The 21,050-nt window shown below is 45.8% G+C and overlaps 1 protein-coding gene across 6 annotated transcripts in view; it reads left to right on the forward strand.

The window, feature by feature from the left end:
* Positions 1–3,480: 3,480 nt before the first annotated feature.
* DRC1 (dynein regulatory complex subunit 1) overlaps positions 3,481–21,050 on the forward strand; it is an 88,779-nt gene continuing 71,209 nt past the window's right edge. For 5 of the 6 annotated variants that reach the window (XR_011255557.1, XR_011255558.1, XR_011255559.1 and 2 more), the window contains exons 1-5: positions 3,486–3,713; positions 6,326–6,413; positions 14,987–15,099; positions 19,666–19,849; positions 20,819–20,956. Coding sequence is in view for 3 of the 6 variants with exons in the window: in XM_069582826.1 (XP_069438927.1) it covers positions 3,559–3,713; positions 6,326–6,413; positions 14,987–15,099; positions 19,666–19,849; positions 20,819–20,956 (678 nt within the window). In the remaining 3 variants the exon portion in view is untranslated. Of the gene's footprint in view, positions 3,714–6,325; positions 6,414–14,986; positions 15,100–19,665; positions 19,850–20,818; positions 20,957–21,050 lie in introns of all 6 variants that reach the window. The other variant, XM_069582824.1, reaches the window with a different exon arrangement.

Below are 21,050 nucleotides of genomic sequence, written 5' to 3' on the forward strand. Positions count from 1 at the left end.
AACCAGCTTGGGTCTATCTAAACTTAAAAAAGTTACTCATGTAATTTTGACCCTGTGGGGTTGTATCCTAGATCTATTATCTCTCAAGGATAATTCTTTTAAGTAGAATTGCCTACTCAATACATATGCTCTTTTAAACTATTGATACTGGCAAACTGTCCTAAAACATGTCTTTTCAGTAGTGAATGAGAGTATTGTTTTCCTCCACACCTATGAAAAAGGTTTGTTATTTATATAATTGAGGCTGTCTGTAACAGCAGCGAAGACCTTCCAGCTGGTTGGGAAATGGCCAAAAAGAGCCAGGACGACACTGGCTTGGGGTGTTACTATGGTTAGAAGGTATAGCCAGCACACACAGGTGGAACCTTCCACCAAAGTAGGGAGCACCCAGGGTTTGTTTTTTTATCTTTTGGCTGTGCCACATAGCATGTGGGATCTTAGTGCCCCAACCAGGTATCAAACCTGTGCCCCTTGCTTGGGCAGCGTAGAGTCTTAACCACTAAGAGCAGTCAGTGCTTAGTCACTCAGTTTGACTCTTTGCGACCCCATGGACTGTAGCCCACCAGGCTCCTCTGCCTGTGGGATTTTCCAGGCAAGAATACTGGAGTGGGTTGCCATTTTCTCCTCCAGGGGATCTTCCCCACCCAGGGACTGAACCCACATCTCCAGTGTCTCCTGCACACTGCAGGTAGATTCTTTACCACTGAGCCAATAAACTACTAGGGAATTCCCATGGTTTTTTGTTTGTTTTGCTTTTAAATCAGCTGCCCAGATCTGGAGCAAAGGGAAAAAAAGGCACAAGGCTTTATTAAAAGCTCAAACAGCAAAAAAGGGATTCAGCATCCTTATCACAAAATATGGCTGGCTCTTAGCCAAGCATCCTATTGATGGCTCTTTATGACTTTTTATGATACCTTTGCTCTCTCTGCCATCTTTGGTATGACAGCCGATTCCACAGACTTTCTTAGGTATCCTACTCCCAGCCATTGACGTGCACAAGCACTGGTACTTGTTTCTCTTCTCCCAGATGGTGGAGACATGGCCCAGGACCTGGAGGAATTAGTGGTTGGAATAATGCATTGCCCCTCCAGTTCTTTGGCCCCAAGGAAGTTAATTGTAATGCTTGAGGTTACAACTAAAGGAGAGAGAGGTCTGGCAGAGGGCTCTGAGGCCCAGAAGCAAACATCTACTCCTCCTGCACCCTCCAGACTCCTCACCCTGGCTACATATGGGACAAGGATCCAGGCAGCTGTTGGACTTAGCTGCTCCAAGATTTTGGTGCTTTTAAATCTGCCTACCCCTTGCGCACTTGGAAAAAATAATTTGAAAAAGAAAACTCCATTTGCCGCTGGGTAAGGCTATAGTCCGGAGAAGGCAATGGCACCCCACTCCAGTACTCTTGCCTGGAAAATCCCATGGATGGAGGAGCCTGGTAGGCTGCAGTCCATGGGGTCGCTAAGAGTCGGAAACGACTGAGCGACTTCCCTTTCACTTTTCACTTTCATGCATTGGAGAAGGAAATGGCAACCCACTGCAGTGTTCTTGCCTGGAGAATCCCAGGAATGGGGGAGCCTGGTGGGCTGCCATCTATGGGGTCGCACAGAGTCGGACACGACTGAAGCGACTTGGCAGCAGCAGCATCAAGGCTATAGTCACATGACAATACTGAGAGGTGGAATCGTGTTTGTTACTGTCATTCCATTCCTTTTCGTTTAGAATCAGAATACAGTTGTATTTCAAATATCTAAGCAAGTGAACTCATCCCTTGTTTAAATGAGCATTTAAAACCGCTAACAGGGAAAGTTGTGCCACGTTATTATTTGAATTACCTTTGCTATTACCACTTAACTTGAAGTCAGGTTAAATGCTTCTAATTTTCTGTATACTTGAATCATTTCACACAAATATAATGACAAGTCAACAGTATTATATTTGATAAGAGGTGTAAATACTATCAATAGGCTAAAATAACATCGACCCCACCTGCCTTTGGGCTTAGGTAATGGCACCCCACTCCAGTACTCTTGCCTGGAAAATCCCAGGGAACGGAAAGCCTGGTGGGCTGCCGTTTATGGGGTCGCACAGAGTCGGACACGACTGAAGCGACTTAGCAGCAGCAGCAGCAGCAGCAGCAGCACGGCTTGACAAGGGGCTTATCTTCTTTGGCCTCACTGTTGCTTGTGATTTAAGTAGGCAGGCAGTACAGCTGAGAAAACAGTAAGTTGTGCCATACCCAAGGTGGCAGGGCCTGTCTGCAATTTCTTACTACCCTAGTGCCCTTTTCCGAGTTTCTCTCAGGCCAGTAGGACAAGGTTCTATCAAATGTTATCCTGCTTGTTTTCGAATGAGTCTTAATGCTACATAAGAACACGGTGCATTTTTTGTCGCAGTGCGACAACTGACACGTACAAAACACCCAGGAAATAGTGCTTTTCAAGGGACAGTGGTCCTTCGAAAGTTTAAATGTGCTGTGCTCTTAACTTTCATTCCTCCCCCCTCACTCCCTTTCCTACCTGTTTTTCTCTGCTCTCCTCTTTTTTCTGTATGTGATTGCGGGTAGTAACGGAGGGAGTGTAGCCCTACTGAAAACCGCTACAGAAGACAACAGTTCCTTGTTGGATATACATTTACTGATGGCAGGGGGTTTTCACATTCTAGAGACGATAGAGGCTGAATACACAAAGTAGGAGCTCAAACACTAATGGATGATGGGAATTCCTCCGCGGCTCAGTGGTAAAGAGTCCGCCTGCCAGTGAAGGAGACAAAGGTTGGATTTCTGATCTGGGAAGATCTCACGTGCCACGGAAGAACTAAGCCTGTGTGCTGCAACTATTGAGCCTGTGCTCTGGAGCCTGGAGACTGTAACTACTGCAGCCAGGAGCGGCAACTACCAGAGCCCTTGCGCCCCAGAGCCCTTGCTCCGCAATCAGAAGCCCATGCACTGCAACAAGGAGTAGCTCCCGCTCGCGGCAGCTAGAGAAAAACGCCTGCTGCAAAGAAGACCCAGCACAGCCAAAAGTAAAGTTATACATATTAATTTTTAAAAAGAATGGATGACAAGCAGGTGGATGCAATGTACTTTAGTTCAGAATTTCTGAGTGAACCTATTATTCTACCCCCTCCATCGAGGAAAAGACAACGCTTGGATCCTCGGAGCTAGCACAGTGATTGGCATAGAGTAGACATTGAATTACATTAGCTGAATACGGTGATTTTGAGGATTATTTATTTGATGGATGAATTAATCATAGGGTCGGTAAGTGATGAATCACAACTTGGTTCAGCTCTTAAGTCTTCCGGCCTCTGTTAATACCACCTGAGCCTTAGTGGGGGATTCAATACAGTCCTCACCGTAATTGCAGCAGAGGAATAAAACCCCAAGCTGAGACAACGGCGCTAAGAACACCAGTGCGCCCGGCCTTAGGAGCTGCGCGCGCAACCACGCCAGCTGCGGGTCAGGTGACTGCATTTCCCCGGCAACAGCTTTGTTGTTAGCAACCAAACTGTAGTCCCACGGTGGTCCAGGCAGGGCTGCCCGGGGGGCGGAAGGCACCTGCCATGAATCCGCCAGGATCCCTGGGGGTCCTGGAGGAGAAGGAGGAGGAACATTTAGCCACCCCAATTCTCGGACCCTCCGTACATTCTGATAATCCTCAGGAGCGGATCCAGGCCCGGCGCCTGCGCATTGCGGCGCGCCTGGAAGCTCGGAGGCGGTGAGTCAGGGTTTGGGCGCGTTCTTCCAAGGAGCGCCCGGGGTGCAGGTGACCTGGGTGCTGGAATGAGGGGGTGGCTTCTCCAGGCCGGAGCCCCTGTGGTGAGGGGCTCGCGTGCCCTACGTGTGAGCTGGTCTTGCTTCTTGATGAGATAGAAAACTTTTCTGCCAGAAGGTTCAAACAAAGTATGTGATATTAAAGCATTGAATACACTTAGCAAAGTCAAAGATGGAAACAGGAATCCCTCCAGCACGTTCACGGAGAGCCTGCTGCGCCAGGCACTGTGGGCCGTACCTGAAGATGTTGGGGCTTCATGACCGGTCCCCCGAGATCATTCTTTCCTCCTTGCCTCCCAGCGTGCCTTCCTTCCACAAGGGGTTACAGAGCAGACCTCGGCTATCACTTCTGTTGGTTTCAGTGGCTTAACTGGTTGTGTGACACAAAACCGTTTTCCTGCAGAGTCTGAGGCTGATAACCGTACCATTCTCAGGCTGGGGTTGCCACCCTCGTCCACTCACAGACTTTGTGGCCTGTCTTAAGAAGGGGGATCGAGGGGAACTTGCGTGAACCCGTGACTGCCTGAACACCGCACTGTGTGACAGCGCTTATACCTCGTCCTGCTGGTCAGGGTCAGCTGCCTTGCCAAGATGGTGCTTCTCTTGTTGTCTGCCGGTCTTTGGACACAAGGGGCCCAGAGTGATGTGGCTGTGTTCCAACAAAAACTTAACTTAAGGACACTGAAATTTGCATTTCATATAATGTTCGTGTGTCACAGAATATTCTTCATCTTTAGATCTTTTTTTTTTAATTGATACACTTCATATTTTAGAGCAGTTTTAGGTTCACAGAAGAATTGAGTGGAAACTACAGAGGTTTCCCATTTACCCCCTACTTCTACACATGTATGAAGCTACCCTGGTGGCTCAGATGGTAAAGAATCTAACTGCAATGTGGGAGGCCTGGATTTAATCCCTGGGTTGGGAAGATCCCTAGAGAAGGAAATGGCAACCCACTCCAGTATCCTTGCCTGGAGAATCCCATACAGAGGGGCCTGGTGGGCTACAGTCCATGGGGTCACAAAGAGTCACACCCAACTGAGTGACTAACACACACTCTACACATGTATAACCTCCTCCACTATCAATATTCTCCACCAGAATGGTACATTGGTACAACAGTTGGATCTTGATAAATATATAATGACATGTATCTACCCATCACAGTACTGTACTGAAGAGTTTCACTGCCCTAAAAATCCCCTGCACTCTGCCTATTCATCTTGATCTTTTCAAAAAACCATTTGAAATGTAAAAAAATCATTCTTCACTCCTGAGCCATACAAAAGCAAGTGAATCAGATTTGGCCCATCAGCCAAAGTTTGGCAGCCCTGAGATAACAGATCAGTGTGATGCTCTGTGGGATATCCAAGTGGTCCTGATCTATCTAGACTCTAGTTTGTCAGCTCAGGAGCATTGACATGGCCCTGCAAGTATGAGGACTGTATGAGTGTGTATTATCTGTTCCTCCTCGATATAAACTTCCTAATCCTTTTTCCTGACTGAGGTAGAAATAGCATATTTGGCTCAATCAGTGGCCACATTCCAGGTACCTAAGGCCACACTTATATGTTCAAGCAAGGACCTGCATGACAGCTGCAATTAGGACTGCTGCTTGCTTGAGCTTGCAGTAATTGACAGTCATTTTCTTGGCTCCATCCATCCAGTTTTTGCAGGGACCTGACCAGTGAATTAAATGGTGATTTGATAGGCACCACCACTCCCACATCTGTGAGATTCCTAATTGTACTGTGTGCTCAACCACTCAGTCATGTCCAGCTCTTTGTGACCCTGTGGACTGTAGCCCACCAGGCATCTCTGTCGATGGAATTTTCCAGGCAAGAATACTGCAGTGGATTGCCATTTCCTTCTCCAGGGGATCTTCTCAACCCAGGGATTGAATCCACGTCTCCTGCATTGGCAGGCAGCTTCTTTGCCACTGAGCCACCTGGGAAGTCCTTGAGATCCCTAAGGGTGATGCTAATCCCTACCGTAGCCCTGGTATACAGTATTGCTTTTTGTGCACTTGGGTGCAGTTTTGGAGTGTCCATTTGACCTTCCATATGGCTATAGCTCTTACCCACAGGCCAACAACCTAGTGTGAGAATTTCTCAACTTTCTAAGCATGTTAAGATCACCCTTGTTGCTCTTTAGGGAATGGTTTGGAGGAACAAAGATCCCACATGCCACTTGGGAGGGCTAGGAGTAAAAAAACTCTGCCTTTCCAATGCAGGGGAGGCAGGTTCCATGGGGAGCGAGCTAAGATCCTACATGTACTCCCTGCATTGGAAACTCAGAGTCTTAACCACTGGACCACCAAGGAAATCCTGGATTGTGTTCTTTTTAGTATTTGAATTTTTATCCCTATGGAATATATTTTTGTATATGGTGAAATATACTATGAAAATTTAAAATTAAATCCCCCAGGCCATGCACAGCTCAGCAGAAAGATTTTAAAACAAAACAAAACAAAACAAGAAGTTAGGAAAAAAAGAGTGAAAGGTTTTACTTCCTAGAATTTAAACTTCATTTTCTCTACATTTTTTGCCATCCCAGGGAAGCTCTTGGAGAATATTTAGACGGGAAGAAGGAGAGTGAGGAAGATCAAAGCAAGAGCTACAAACAGAAAGAAGAAAGCAGACTGGTAGGAAATGGGGTATAAATGGGTCCCACCAGTCCAGTAGGACCCAGACGGAGGCTTCACTCTTTCTGTGCTGGGCCTTTGATGCAGCAATGCCAAGCCCCGCCCCTCCCCCCTTCTTCCCTCCTGTCCTCTCCCTTCCCTCTTCCCCTCTCCTCAACCTTGGTTCCCAGCCCAACTTTAAGACTGTCTCACAGCCCAACTTCTCCACGATGTCTGCCGCGAAGCAGGTCAAACTCTTTGAAGTCACACATGGAACTTTTCTCGTCTGTACCGTTCATTCATTTCACTATAGACAATTTTCTGCCTTGTTTGACTTTCCAAATGTGTGTGTGTGTGGTGTCCCCGGTGGAACTGTTAGGTTCTAGATGAGCGAAGGCCTCTTTGTGGCTGTGGAGTAGGGCCAAACTTGTACCCAGTGAACACGAAAAGAAAGTCTTTGATTGCTCTCCCATGGTGATGACAGGGCTCCTGAAACAGGTAATAAAGGACTTGAAGCAAGAGGTGCAGGAGGGATAAACAGTAGTTCAAAGCAGGGAGCACCAACTGGCACAGTGCCACGTTTAATTAATTAATTGCATGGAAAAGAGCTCACCCAGCCGGCCTGGTCAGGGAAGGTTCTAAGGAGAAAGTAGGATTGGGGCTGGGTCTTAGAAAGATAGATGGGATTTCTAAAAGTGGGGAGGAAGAGAGATCATTTCTGGAATTGAAATGCAGTTACTGGGAGAAAATATTCGAATTACTGAAATATTACTATGGAGCCTCATTTTAGTTCAGTCGCTCAGTTGTGTCTGATTATAGAGCCTAGCCATATCTAGAAACAACTGAATTACTTGGACTGTCCTGGGTCAAGGATAAGATGTTTTGTTGTAGTGGAAAGAATATTGAACTGTTATGGGTTTTTGTTCCAGATTTGTTGATAACTGTGAAGTAGATGTCACATCATCCCTTTGTACTTAGGGTACTTCATCTAAAGCTGGATGATCTCTGAGCATTTCTGTGTAGGACAAAAGGAATATTGTATATCAGTTCAGTTCAGTCCAGTCGCTCAGTTGTGTCCGACTCTGTGACCCCCATGAATCGCAGCATGCCAGGCCTCCCTGTCCATCACCAACTCCCGGAGTTCACTCAGATTCACATCCATCGAGTCAGTGATGCCATCCAGCCATCTCATCCTCTGTCATCCCCTTCTCCTCCTGCCCCCAATCCCTCCCAGCATCAGGGTCTTTTCCAATGAGTCAACTCTTCACATGAGGTGGCCAGAGTACTGGAGTTTCAGCTTTAGCATCATTCCTTCCAAAGAAATCCCAGGGCTGATCTCCTTCAGAATGGACTGGTTGGATCTCCTCGCAGTCCAAGGGACTCAAGAGTCTTCTCCAACACCACAGTTCAAAAGTATCAATTCTTCGGCACTCAGCCTTCTTCACAGTCCAACTCTCACATCCATACATGACTACTGGAAAAACCATAGCCTTGACTAGACGAAAATACTCTTTTAGTTGATACTGATATAATCTTGAAAATACTGTTCATCCTGAGCACTCTAAAGTTGAGTGTAAAACCAGAGAGAATATTGTTTTTATTAGCAGCTTTTCTACGTTGCTTTCACTTAGGACTTAAATCATGAAGAGTGTTAGCACTGAGTAGGAAATGGCAACCCACTCCAGTATTTTTGCCTGGAAAATTCCATGATGAGAGGAGCCTGGCAGGGCCCTGACCATGGGGTTGCAAAAAGTTGGGTATGACTGAGCACACGTGCATGTTGGCATCGAGGAGTATAAAGAACATTTATACATTTCAATTTATAAAGAAAATGCTACCTTTTTCAATATCAAGGTACTAACAACTAGTTCTTCTCTAACACCTGGGCAGGAGAGGCCACTGCCCTTGACCCTGTACCTTATCAATAATTTTTTAAAAAATGGTAGTTCTTTTTGTTTCCTGTTTAATCTTGGTCAACTCCAAGTTTACAAAGATATTCTCCCATGCTTTGTTTTTAGACACTTCTTTGTTCAACTGTTTATTTACATCTGGTTTATAATCTGTCTGGAATCCATTTTTTTGTGTGTGTGGTGTAAAAGTAGGGCCCCAGGTTCATTGTTTTTTAAATAGATCTTTAATTAACCCAGCACCATTTAAAGAGAAGATCATTCTTTCCCCTCTGCATTGCAATGTACCTTTGTTGCAAACGAGGTGATCATACATGTGTGTTTGTTTCTAGATTTTCTGTTCTGTTGGTCATTTGTCCATCTTTGTGCCACTTCCACACTATTTTAATTACTGTAGCCAAATGGCAGCCCTTGATACCCTAGGGTAAGTCCTCCAGCTTTGTGATTGTTCAGAGTTGTCTTGGCTGTTCTTGACCCTTTGTATTTCCATATAAATTTTAGAATTATTTTCTCAATTTCTACCAGAAAACCTACTGGGATTTTAATTGAGATCAGATTGAAAGTACAGATCAATCTGGGGAAGAATTAATATCTTACCGATATAGATTTGCAACCCATGAGTATAAAATATCCCTTCTTTTGCATATAAGTATTCTTTAATATCACTTAGCAATGTTTTACACTTTTTGTCGAGGTTTAATTGTTCATTGTTGATATGTAAAAGTATAATTGGTTTTGACATATTGACCTGATAGCCAGTAGCATGGTCAAATTCACTTCTTAATTTTCATAGTTAACCTGTGGGTTCTTTTTTAAACATATAATCGTATCATCTGAAACTGACAGTTTTCTCTCTTCCTGTTCAATTTTGATACTCAAAACCTTGTTTTTCTTGCTTTGTTGCACTAGATATGCTTCTAGCCCATTGAATAAAAGTGGTAATGAGGAGAGTCCTGTGTCCTGTCCTGGCCCTCCTCCAGATGTGCCCCCTCAAGTAGACTTGCCTCAAGTTTATTCAGAGCCCAAGTGCTCCCCCGTTAGATCACTGTCTGTCACAGAACTCCAAATTCCCTGTCCAAATGGTTCTGAGCCCACTTTCAAGGCCTGCATCAGCCACTTCCTAGGTTTTGTTCTGCTCAGGGATGGCCAAAGGGTTTAACAGAGCTCCCACATGTGGTCTGAGCAATTCATGTGCCAGCGTCTGATGCCTTTCATGGTGCATGATGCGGAGCTAGGAGTATGACGAGAATGGCCTGGGCTTCAGGCTGGTGGCCAGGGGCTAGGCTCTAGGCTGGGGGCTGATACTGTCTCCCTCTTAGCCACCAAGTTCTGAGTTGAGCTCTGAGTCATAGTATGAATTCAAACCAGGACTTCTGTTATGAAGGTGCCAAGGTAGGAGGACAGAATGTGTTTAATGGCTTATTACACTGAATTATAATTTTTAAATATTTAGATATGTGATATGTGGACCTTCATTTAAAATCTTACCCTGGGTCTCAAAAATGTTAGGGTGTGTCTATTAATCTGTTGGTGATGGCAACACTTTCAGTTTTACTTTGGGTCTTAAATACTTGATTCAGATATTTCTGATGTTCACATTATCTGAGTAGAAAATAGAAAATTGCTCAAAACTACAGGAAAGTCGACACTTCCTTATGCGTTTAAAACCATCTGGCATAAGTGATAAGGCTGGAGCTGTTTAAAAAAAGTCTGCAGCACCCTGGAGATCTGGGTTAAAGTTCAGTTATGCATTCATTAAAGCCACATTTCAAAATTTCCATAGAAGAGAGAGATGAAATAGAGTCTCTGATCATTTCAGTGACTCCTTGGAGGAGAGAAATTTATAGGTTCCTCATTCAGAAATGATCTGAGAGTTGGAAAATTTTTAAGTTCCAGAACAGACTTGGAAAAACTCAGACATAACCTGAGGATACCTGAACTTTTTGTTGAGAGGATGTATTATCTTGAAATCAAGACATCACCAAAAGGTCAGGAGTGAAGATGCTGAGTGTGAACTTTACAAAGAGGACTTTAAAAGTGGTGTGCCAATAGCAAAACTCCTGAGCCTTTGAGGGAGGGGTGGTGCAGTCAGTTACAGAAGTCTCCTGTGTTAGAACACCTCTAGCCAAAGGTCCCACATAACATTAGCTTAAACAAGATAGAAGCTTATTTCTCTGGGTCACTTAATAGCTCAGAGTGGACATAGTCCAGGGCTGATATGGGGGTTCCTCGAGGTTGGGAACCTCAGCTCCTTCCGCCCGTCATTAGGTTGCCTTTGTCTGCTGACCATGACATACTTAGCATCACATGCCAGCCTGGGAGATAGAGAAAAAGGGGGCAGGAGAGGGCACAGCTTCCCCTTCAAGGCACCATTCAGAAGTGGCACGCGCACTGCTGCTCATGTGCATTCTAGCTGCAAGGGATATTGGGAGGTGTATCTTTTTGGAGAGGTCAAATGCCCAGCTAAAATGGGTATTCTGCTATTAAAAGAAGAGGGGGGAAATGGACATTGCAGGACAACTATTATTATTATATATCTCACCTCCCCAACTGAGATTCTTAGAAAGGACCCTGGCAGTGTCAATCACTCAGAGGCCTATTGGAGAAAGTGCCGAGATGTGCCCAGAGTGCATGCCCTCGTACTGGTGGGCTGGTCTCTTCTCTAGCGAGACTAAATTAAAATACATCCAGAAGTGCAGAATGCTTGTAGATCGTAAGCTGTAACATCGCATCATGAGTGTCCTGTTGGAAACGAGTTGCTAAGCAGCTTCTACTCTTAAAAGTCATCAGTTCAGTTCAGTTCAGTTCAGTTCAGTTGCTCAGTCGTGTCCGACTCTTTGCGACTCCATGAATCGCAGCATGCCAGGCCTCCCTGTCCATCACCATCTCCTGGAATTCACTCAGACTCACGTCCATCGAGTCCGTGATGCCATCCAGCCATCTCATCCTGGGTCGTCCCCTTCTCCTCCTGCCCCCAATCCCTCCCAGCATCAGAGTCTTTTCCAATGAGTCAACTCTTCGCATGAGGTGTCCATAGTACCGGAACTTCAGCTTTAGCATCATTCCTTCCAAAGAAATCCCAGGGTTGATCTCCTTCAGAATGGACTGGTTGGATCTCCTTGCAGTCCAAGGGACCTTCAAGAGTCTTCTCCAACACCACAGTTCAAATGCATCAATTCTTCGGCACTCAGCCTTCTTCATAGTGCAACTCTCACATCCATACATGACCACAGGAAAAACCATAGCCTTGACTAGGCAGACCTTAGTTGGCAAAGTAATGTCTCTGCTTTTGCATATACTATCTAGGTTAGTCATAACTTTTCTTCCAAGGAGTAAGCGTCTGTTAATTTCATGGCTGCAGTCACCATCTGCAGTGATTTTGGAGCCCCAAAAAATAAAGTCTGACACTGTTTCCACTGTTTCCCCATCTATTTCCCATGAAGTGATGGGACCGGATGCCATGATCTTCGTTTTCTGAATGTTGAGCTTTAAGCCAACTTTTTCACTCTCCTCTTTCACTTTCATCAAGAGGCTTTTTAACTCTTCTTCACTTTCTGCCATAAGGGTGGTGTCATCAGCATATCTGAGGTTATTGATATTTCTCCCGGCAGTCTTGATTCCAGCTTGTGCTTCTTCCAGCCCAGCATTTCTCATGATGTACTCTGCATATAAGTTAAATAAGCAGGGTGACAATATACAGCCTTGACGTACTCCTTTTCCTTATCCATGTCCAGTTCTAACTGTTGCTTCCTGACCTGCATACAGATTTCTCAAAAGGCAGGTTAGGTGGTCTGGTATTCCCATCTCTTTCAGAATTTTCCACAGTTTATTGTGATCCACACAGTCAAAGGCTTTGGCATAGTCAATAAAGCAGAAATAGATGTCTTTCTGGAACTCTTGCTTTTTCCATGATCCAGCGGATGTTGGCAATTTGATCTCTGGTTCCTCTGCCTTTTCTAAAACCAGCTTGAACATCTGGAAGTTCATGGTTCACGTATTGCTGAAGTCTGGCTTGAGAATTTTGAGCATTACTTTACTAGCTTGTGAGATGAGTGAAATTGTGTGGTAGTTTGAGCATTCTTTGGCATTGCCTTTCTTTGGAATTGGAATGAAAACTGACCTTTTCCAGTCCTGTGGCCACTGCTGAGTTTTCCAAACTTGCTGGCATATTGAGTACAGCACTTTTACAGCATCATCTTTCAGGATTTGAAACAGCTCAACTGGAATTCCATCACCTCCACTAGCTTTGTTCGTAGTGATGCTTTCTAAGGCCCACTTGACTTCACATTCCAAGATGTCTGGCTCTAGATTAGTGATCACATCATCATGATTATCTGGGCCGTGAAGATCTTTTTTGTACAGTTCTTGCCACCTCTTCTTAATATCTTCTGCTTCTGTTAGGTCCAGACAATTTCTGTTCTTTATCGAGCCCATCTTTGCATGAAATGTTCCCTTGGTATCTCTAATTTTCTTGAAGAGATCTCTAGTCTTTCCCATTCTGTTGTTTTCCTCTATTTCTTTGCATTGATCGCTGAAGAAGGCTTTCTTGTCTCTTCTTGCTATTCTTTGGCACTCTGCATTCAGATGCTTTTATCTTTCCTTTTCTCCTTTGCTTTTCTCCTCTCTTCTTTTCACAGCTATTTGTAAGGCCTCCCCAGACAGCCATTTTGCTTTTTTGCATTTCTTTTCCATGGGGATGGTCTTGATCCCTGTCTCCTGTACAATGTCATGAACCTCATTCCTCATAGAGTTCATCAGGCACTCTATCTATCAGATCTAGACCCTTAAATCTACTTCTCACTTCCACTGTATATTCATAAGGGATTTTATTTAGGTCATACCTGAATGGTCTAGCAGTTTTCCCTACTTTCTTCAATTTAAGTCTGAAGTTGGCAATAAGGAGTTCATGATCTGAGCCACAGTCAGCTCCCGGTCTTGTTTCTGTTGACTGTATAGAGCGTCTCCATCTTTGGCTGCAAAGAATATAATCAGTCTGATTTTGGTGTTGACCATCTGGTGATGTCCATGTGTAGAGTCTTCTCTTGTGTTGTTGGAAGAGGGTGTTTGCTATGACCAGTGCATTTTCTTGGCAAAACTCTATTAGTCTTTGCCCTGCTTCATTCCGCATTCCAAGGCCAAATTTGCCTGTTACTCCAGGTGTTTCTCTACTTCCTACTTTTGCATTCCAGTCCACTATAATGAAAAGGACATCTATTTTGGGTGTTAGTTTTAAAAGATCTTGTAGGTCTTCATAAAACCGTTCAACTTCAGTTTCTTCAGTGTTACTGGTTGGGGCATAGACTTGGATAACTGTGATATTGAATGGTTTGCCTTGGAGACGAACAGAGATCATTCTGTCGTTTTTGAGATTGCATCCAAGTACTGCATTTCAGACTCTTTTGTTGACCATGATGGCTACTCCATTTCTTCTGAGGGATTCCTGCCCGCAGTGGTAGATATAATGGTCATCTGAGTTAAATTCACCCATTCCAGTCCATTTTAGTTCACTGATTCCTAGAATGTCGACATTCACCCTTGCCATCTCGTTTGACCACTTCCAATTTGCCTTGATTCATGGACCTGACATTCCAGGTTCCTATGCAATATTGCTCTTTACAGCATCGGATCTTGCTTCTATCACCAGTCACATCCACAACTGGGTATTGTTTTTGCTTTGGCTCCATCCCTTCATTCTTTCTGGAGTTATTTCTCCACTGATCTCCAGTAGCATATTGGGCACCTAATGACCTGGGGAGTTCCTCTTTTGGTATCCTATCATTTTGCCTTTTCCTACTGTTCATGGGGTTCTCAAGGCAAGAATACTGAAGTGGCTTGCCATTCCCTTCTCCAGTGGACCACATTCTGTCAGGCCTCTCCACCATGACCCACCCCTCTTGGGTTGCCCCGCAGGCATGGCTTAGTTTCATTGAGTTAGACAAGGCTGTGGTCCTAGTGTGATTAGACTAACTAGTTTTCCGTGAGTATGGTTTCAGTGTGTCTGCCCTCTGATGCCCTCTTGCAACACTTACCATCTTACTTGGGTTTCTCTTACCTTGGCGTGGGGTATGTCTTCACTGCTTCTCCAGCAAAGCACAGCCGCTGTTCCTTACCGTGGACTGAGGGGTATCTCCTTACCTCCGCCGTTCCTGACCTTCAACGTGGGATAGCTCCTCTAGGCCCTCCTGCGCCTGTGCAGCCACCACTCCTTGGGTTGCTCCTCCCTGCCGGCCTCGGGCGTGGGTGGCTCCTCCCAGCTGCCGCCCCTGGCCTCGGGCTCGGGGTGGCTCCTCAAGGTCACCGCCCCTGGCCTCGGGTGCGAGGTGGCTTCTCCTGGCCGCCCCTGATCTCAGACGTGGGGTGTCTCCTCCCGGCCGCCACTGGCCTTGGATGCGGGGTAGCTCCTCCTGGCCGCCGCCCTGACCTCGGACACGGGGTGTCTCCTCTCGGCCGTTCTTGCGCTGTCTCAGCCTGTCTCTCTAGGCCGCTGCCCCTGACCTCGTATGTGGGGTAGCTCCTCTCAGCCGCGCTTAGTGAGCCGGCCCGAAGCCGCCTGCGCTTAGTGAGCCGGCCTGCAGCCGCCTGCGCTTAAAAGTTATCAGGCAGCTTTTAATTCCTGCTTGGTGGATCACACAGCTACAGACAGTTGTGCAAGTGTTTCTAGCGTTATACATTCTTATTTGGTTTCAGAAACTGGCTAAACTGCTGCTCTGTGGCACTGAGTTGGTGACAAATATCCAGGTAGCTGCAGATATCAGAGAGATCCACAGGCGAGTCGAGGAAGAGGAGATCAAGCGTCAGAGGTGAGGAACCTCCTGGGCTCTGCAGCCTGGGGGATGTGAACTGTCTCTTCTCTGGCTCCCCAAATTCTCCCCGTTCTTTATCAAACCTGGTCTAGAAGGATCTGCTTCTTGCCCCTCTTGAGTCCTCCTTCCTTCAGCTCCTCCCTCCCTCTCCCCCTCCCTCATTGCTTCCCTCTTCCTTCCTCAAGTGTTACCTTTCTAATGTGTTCCAAGCCCGGTGGATACAAAGAGGAGTGGACATGGCCTCTGCTCTTGATGTTCATAGTCTGGTTGAGATGGATGTGCAACCTCCACCCCACCATGATTTGTGTTAAAATAAAGGGAATGGTTACCCACTCCAGTAGTCTTGCCTGGAGAATTCCATGGACAGAGGAGCTGGTGGGCTACAGTTCATGAGATCACAAAGAGTCAGACATGACTGAGTGACTAGCACACGTTACAAAGGTATGTATGGGCTTCCCATGTGGTGCAGTGGTAAAGAATCCACCTCCCAATACAGGAGACATGAGAGACATGCGTTTGATCCCTGGGTCAGGAAGATCCCCTGGAGTAGGATCTGACACCCCACTCCAGTATTCTTGCCTGGAGAATCCCATGGACGGAGGAGCCAAGCAGGCTACAATCTTTGGGGTCACAAAGAATCAGACACGACTAAGCACACAGTACATTTCATGACAAAGTTATGTATAAGAGTTATGGAAACATGTATGAGGTGACCTTTAATTTCCCCTGGAGAGGTTAGAGAAAACTTTCCAGGCAAAGTGATATTTGAGGTGGGCCATAAGGGATGAATAGGAGTTGGCGGAACCAAGGAGTGAGCATATTAGCAACAACTTGTACAGAGGCATGACATTGTATGATGCTTGGGAATGGCATGAAAGTGAGGGATGTATAGGGGTGGTGGAAGAAAAGGATGGGGTTGAGAAGGTAGATTAAGCTGTTATGGGTTTAAATTAGGACTTCCCTGGTGGCTTAGAGGGTAAAGCATCTGCCTGCAATGCAGGAGACCTGGGTTTGATCCCTGGGTCGGGAAGATTCCCTGGAGAAGGAAATGGCAACCCACTCCAGTATTCTTGCCTGGAAAATCCCATGTACAGAGGAGCCTGGTAGGCTACAGTCCATGGGGCCACAAAGAGTAGGACATTTAATCATAAAAACCAGACCCATGAAGGCTGTGTACAAATGTAGCAGCATGTTAAAGAATGTTAAGCAGCATGTTAAGGAGTCCACTACTAGAAGTATAGAGGGTCGGGGGATGATGGAAACTCTTCTGTGGTCAACCCTCAGCTCCAGGCTTCAGCAGGTGGGTGGTTGGCACACCCATCTCCCAGGGTTTAGCTTCCTTGACAGGGAGACAGGAGTAAGCTGCTTAGCAAGATTCAGCTTACTTGGTTTGCACACAGAGGACTGATAACATCAGGATCAGAGGTCCTCAAGTAAACTCTTCTTTGGCTTGTTCTTCAGTGAATTCCTTACCTATAGTCCAACTACAAAAGCAGCCCACAGGGCCATCTTGCTTCTCTCAGCAGGTACATACACAGTGTGATTTTAACAACAATATTTTCATTGGTTCTACATAAGTTCAGTTCAGTTCAGTTCAGTCACTCAGTCGTGTCCAACTCTTTGCGGCCCCATGGACTGCAGCACGCCAGGCCTCCCTGTCCATCACCAACTCTGGGAGTTTACCCAAACTCATCTCCATTGAGTTGGTGATGCCATCCAACCATCTCATCCTCTGTTGTCCCCTTCTGCTCCTGCCTTCAATCTTTCCCAGCATCAGGGTCTTTTCCAATGAGTCAGCTCTTTGCATCAGGTGGCCAAAGTATTGGAGTAGTTCTCCCCATTAGCAACTTTACCACTGTCACTAAGATATCATTTATTCTTTTTTTTTTTCCGGATTTGTTTATTCATTTATTTATTTTTGGTTGTGTTGGGTCTTTGTTGCTACAAGAGGGCTCTGTCTAGTTGTGGTGAGCAGGGGCTGCTCTTCATTGCGGTGCACTGCCTTCTCCTTGCAGTGGTTTCTCTTGTTGTGGAGTGCGGGCTCTAGGCACGCATGCTTCAGTAGTTGCGACTCATGGGCTTAGTTGTCCCACATCATGTGGGATCTTCTCAGACCAGAGGTCAAACCTGTGTCCCCTGTGTTGAAAGGCAGATTCTTTACCACTTCCCTGAGCCACCAGGGAAGCCTGATATAATTTATTCTTGAATTTCCCACTCCTGTCATGGCCTGGGGACTGAACTGGCTGATCTCCAGCAGGGTGACTGTGGAAAGGCCCTGAGGGCCCCTTTGAGGAGTCGGGCTTCTCGCAGCCCCTGAGGAGAAATGGAAGGTCATGGATAGCAGTTACAAGATAAATGTGGGTTTTGGAAATGTAACCCAATAGCTGTTACTCATGTTTTGGGAAAAAAAAAAAAGTTAATGGAATGATAAGATGTCCTCTGTGCCCTAGCTTGGAAGGTGGGGAGGAGAGAGGGGATCCTGAGATAGTTAGGTTGTAATTCTTTTCGTTAAGGGAGTTTGCATTCTTGTTTGGAGACGATCTCACAGAAGAAGCGGTTACCAAAGTTGGGAGAGTGTTGCAGGCGTGTGTCCTGGCCCCTGTTCTCAGAAGGAGCCTCACATCTCAGCCCTGATGCCTCCTTCTACTCAGTCCCTTCCTTGGTGTGCTCATTACATGGTTTCTTTGGCATTTTTGAAATTCTAGGAGACCCCTCCTATTTTTCATTGCTAATGGTGGTATTTTCCTTTTTGTATGTTCCACTAGTCATTTATTGATAATTTGGGAGGGGAATGGCCAGACAGTTGAAGTCATGTCAATAGTAAAAGATAATAATAGGAGTGCCATTTGTTAAGTGACTACTGTCCTGGGAATCATCGTATTTAATCCTGGCAACAGTCACAAGAAGGTAGATGCTTCTGCCCTCTCTATTCTACAGCTAAGAAAAATGGAGCCTGCAGAGGTTAAGCAATTTGCCTAAAGTTGAGAGCCAGTAGAAAAATCAGGATTTGAACACAAGCTATGGGACTTGTGATCAAGTGCTTAACTACTGGGTCACCGTCTTACTCAGAGGATATGACCAGTTGACTCTCGAACTGTGTGTGTGTTTTGCCGGGGTTCAGCCCCCGCGGGATCCAGGCGAACCCAAAGGAGAAACGGCGTCGGCGAATGATTTAAAGAGAGATAAAGAAAGAATGTTGTAGATAAGTAAATAGAGGAGAGAAAGAGGCTGATATTCCTTGGTTTACACAGAAAGCCAATAAAGCCCCGAGACAAGGAGCTTGGTCTGTTCATGGAGGCCACAGGGGCCCTCCTGGTCTCCCAAGGGAGTGAAGATGCAGAACGTCTTCCTGTTCAGGTCTTAGAAACCCAGGCAGATAAGTGAACACAGAGAGCCTCTATGCTCCAAGGGATCAGCCTGAAAAAGAGAGTAAGAGAGAAAAAGAAAGAAAGGAAAAAGACAGACATGGGGTGACCAAGCTTCTTTGAGCGAGGCTTGTTACTTTATTTTCAGAGAGGGTTTTATACCCTGAGTTGTACATTGAGCAAAGTGAAAAATGCAGAGTCAACTCAACATTCCATCAGTATTAACTTTTATCGATACCAGGTTCTTTTCTGCAAGAGTCTTATTTTTTGTACATTATCTTCTGGCCTGGAGGCCTGTTGATATTTTATGACCCCTTTTTGATAAAGGTTGGTCAGCCAGAACAATAATTTTCTCTTAAAGTGTTTTTTCTTAAATTCTTAGCCTGCGTCACCCTGAAAGTACAGAGTTACATTTTTATGGAGCAAAGATTTAGCAGGTTACAGCAAAGAAAGAACTTATTGACTCAAAGTCTAATGTTGTTAATGCTAAAGCTGCTGCTTGTTTTTCTACATCCTGACTATATGCACTCCCAGGAACACAATGGATAAGGGATGTGAGAACTTGGCAGCAAGCATTGGCTCAACAATGTTGCAAGAGTCTGGATAAACCTGCCAAGTAAGCTAGAATGCTAACAGGGGGTTTGAATTGAAACACTCTTATCTTGTCCAGGAGACTTATTAGCTGGAGTCTTAAGTTAACTCTTTCCAGAGAAAGGTGGTCGGGGACAGCCCCCTGTTAATGTCAGAAGAGTTGGTGAAAGACATAAAATAGTAAGACAGACAGATTCTGGTTTGGGGGTAGATGCTCGAGCAGGCCCAGGGGGTCCCTCGAATCCTGAAGCCTTGCTATCAGGTTTCTTCCACGTGACCTTGTCATGGGTGGGAGGGCCCAGGGAGTCCCTCGAGTCCTGCATGACCTTGTCATGGATGGGATCTCCCATGCTGGCTCCTGACAGTGTTTGTACAGCTTTAATGCTGATCCATTTTTGTCCTGGGTCACTTTGTTTATTTGGCCTGTTATCTACAGTCAGTCAAGCTTTAAACTAAAAGAAGCTTTCTTAGAGTCTGGTTTGGTTTGCAGTGATTCTACCTGGAGGCAGACAGGGCTTGGTACCATGGCCTGTTTTCCAGATCCTAGAGAACCAGCCTGTGCTCTTGAAAGGCAGCCTCCAGAACTGGTTTGTTTGTATATTTGCAGACTTGAAAAGCTGGAGAACGAGGTCAAGACCAGCCAGGACAAATTTGATGAGATCACCATCAAGTGGGAGGAGGGCAAGCAGCGGAGAATCCCTCAGGAGCTGTGGGAAATGCTCAATGCCCAGCAGGTGCACTGCGCGGGGCTGATTGAAGATAAGAACAAGCTGATCAGCGAGTTACAGCAGGCAAGAGCCAGGCCCTGGGTCCACCACAGGGAATGGAGCTGGGAGAATGCGTGCTTTTCCTGAATGGAGAAAGGCAGAGGCCTTACTTCATTACCAAGGATGTAGTACAGCTTGGGCAATACACTTAAAAATATTTTTAATCAAAGTATGGTTGAATTACTATATTGTGTTAATTATGGCTCTACAGCAAAGTGACTCAGTTATACATAGATATACATTCTTTTTCATATTCTTTTCCATTACAGTTTATCACAGGATATTTAATATAGTTCCTGTGCTCTACAGTAGGACCTTGTTGTTTCAAGCTATACACTTTTTTTTAAAAGATTATTATTTTAAAAAAGTATATATTTATTGTTTGGCTGTGTCAGGGCACACAGGCTCTTTAGTTGTGGTGTGCAAGCTTAGTTGCTTGGTAGCATGTGGAATCGAACCAGTGTCTCCTGCCTTGTAAGGTGAATTCTTGGCCATTGGACCACCAGGGAAGTCCCTCAGTCCCTTTTAACCGGAAGAAAAAGTTCTGCAGTCATTTTAGAATCATTGGCTGCCTAAGAGAAAGATGTCCTGTTGTAGTAAATGCCGTTTCAGGCTTTCTGTGCTTAGTTAAGGAATGGAACAGTCTGCAGTAGATGTGTGCCCATGTTGCAATATGGACATTCGTTGCTCGGCAGGAGCCACCTGGGTTTTCTGGGAGCCTGCAGGGAGATTTGCAGCAAGTAATCCTCTTGGGGTTTGGTCCTGGTTTTCTCATTGAGGCTTTGCCCTGAGCTGAGCCCATGGGCTCCAAACACCCATGCTTCTCCCTGGATAGGCGAGGAAGAAGCCTATCCAGCACCTTGCCTTTGTGCAGCTTTATTTTCTAGTGCATAAGCTGATGGGAGTGGTCCGAGGGTGGTCTGGGGGTGGGGGGCTGGCAGACTCTGGCTTCTGTCTCAGTTGGTGACGAACCTTTGATATGCTCTTCTCTAGGAGTTAAAAATGAAAGATGACCAGTACGTGAAGGATTTGAAGAAACAGTCAGATGACATCTGCCTGCTCCTGGAGAGAATGGAAGAGCAGGTGAAGAATGTGATGAAAACGTTTCGCCAGGAGCTCCAAAATATTGAGGTAATGGTGTGTGAGAGAGCTGCCCCCCTGTCCTGGGAGGAGGCCCCTGGCAGAAGGGCCTGGGAGGAGTCCCCTGCGGGGGAGGCTGGCTTGT

The sequence above is a fragment of the Ovis canadensis genome, chromosome 3, assembly GCF_042477335.2.
Source record: "Ovis canadensis isolate MfBH-ARS-UI-01 breed Bighorn chromosome 3, ARS-UI_OviCan_v2, whole genome shotgun sequence".
NCBI classification, from domain to species: domain Eukaryota; kingdom Metazoa; phylum Chordata; class Mammalia; order Artiodactyla; family Bovidae; genus Ovis; species Ovis canadensis.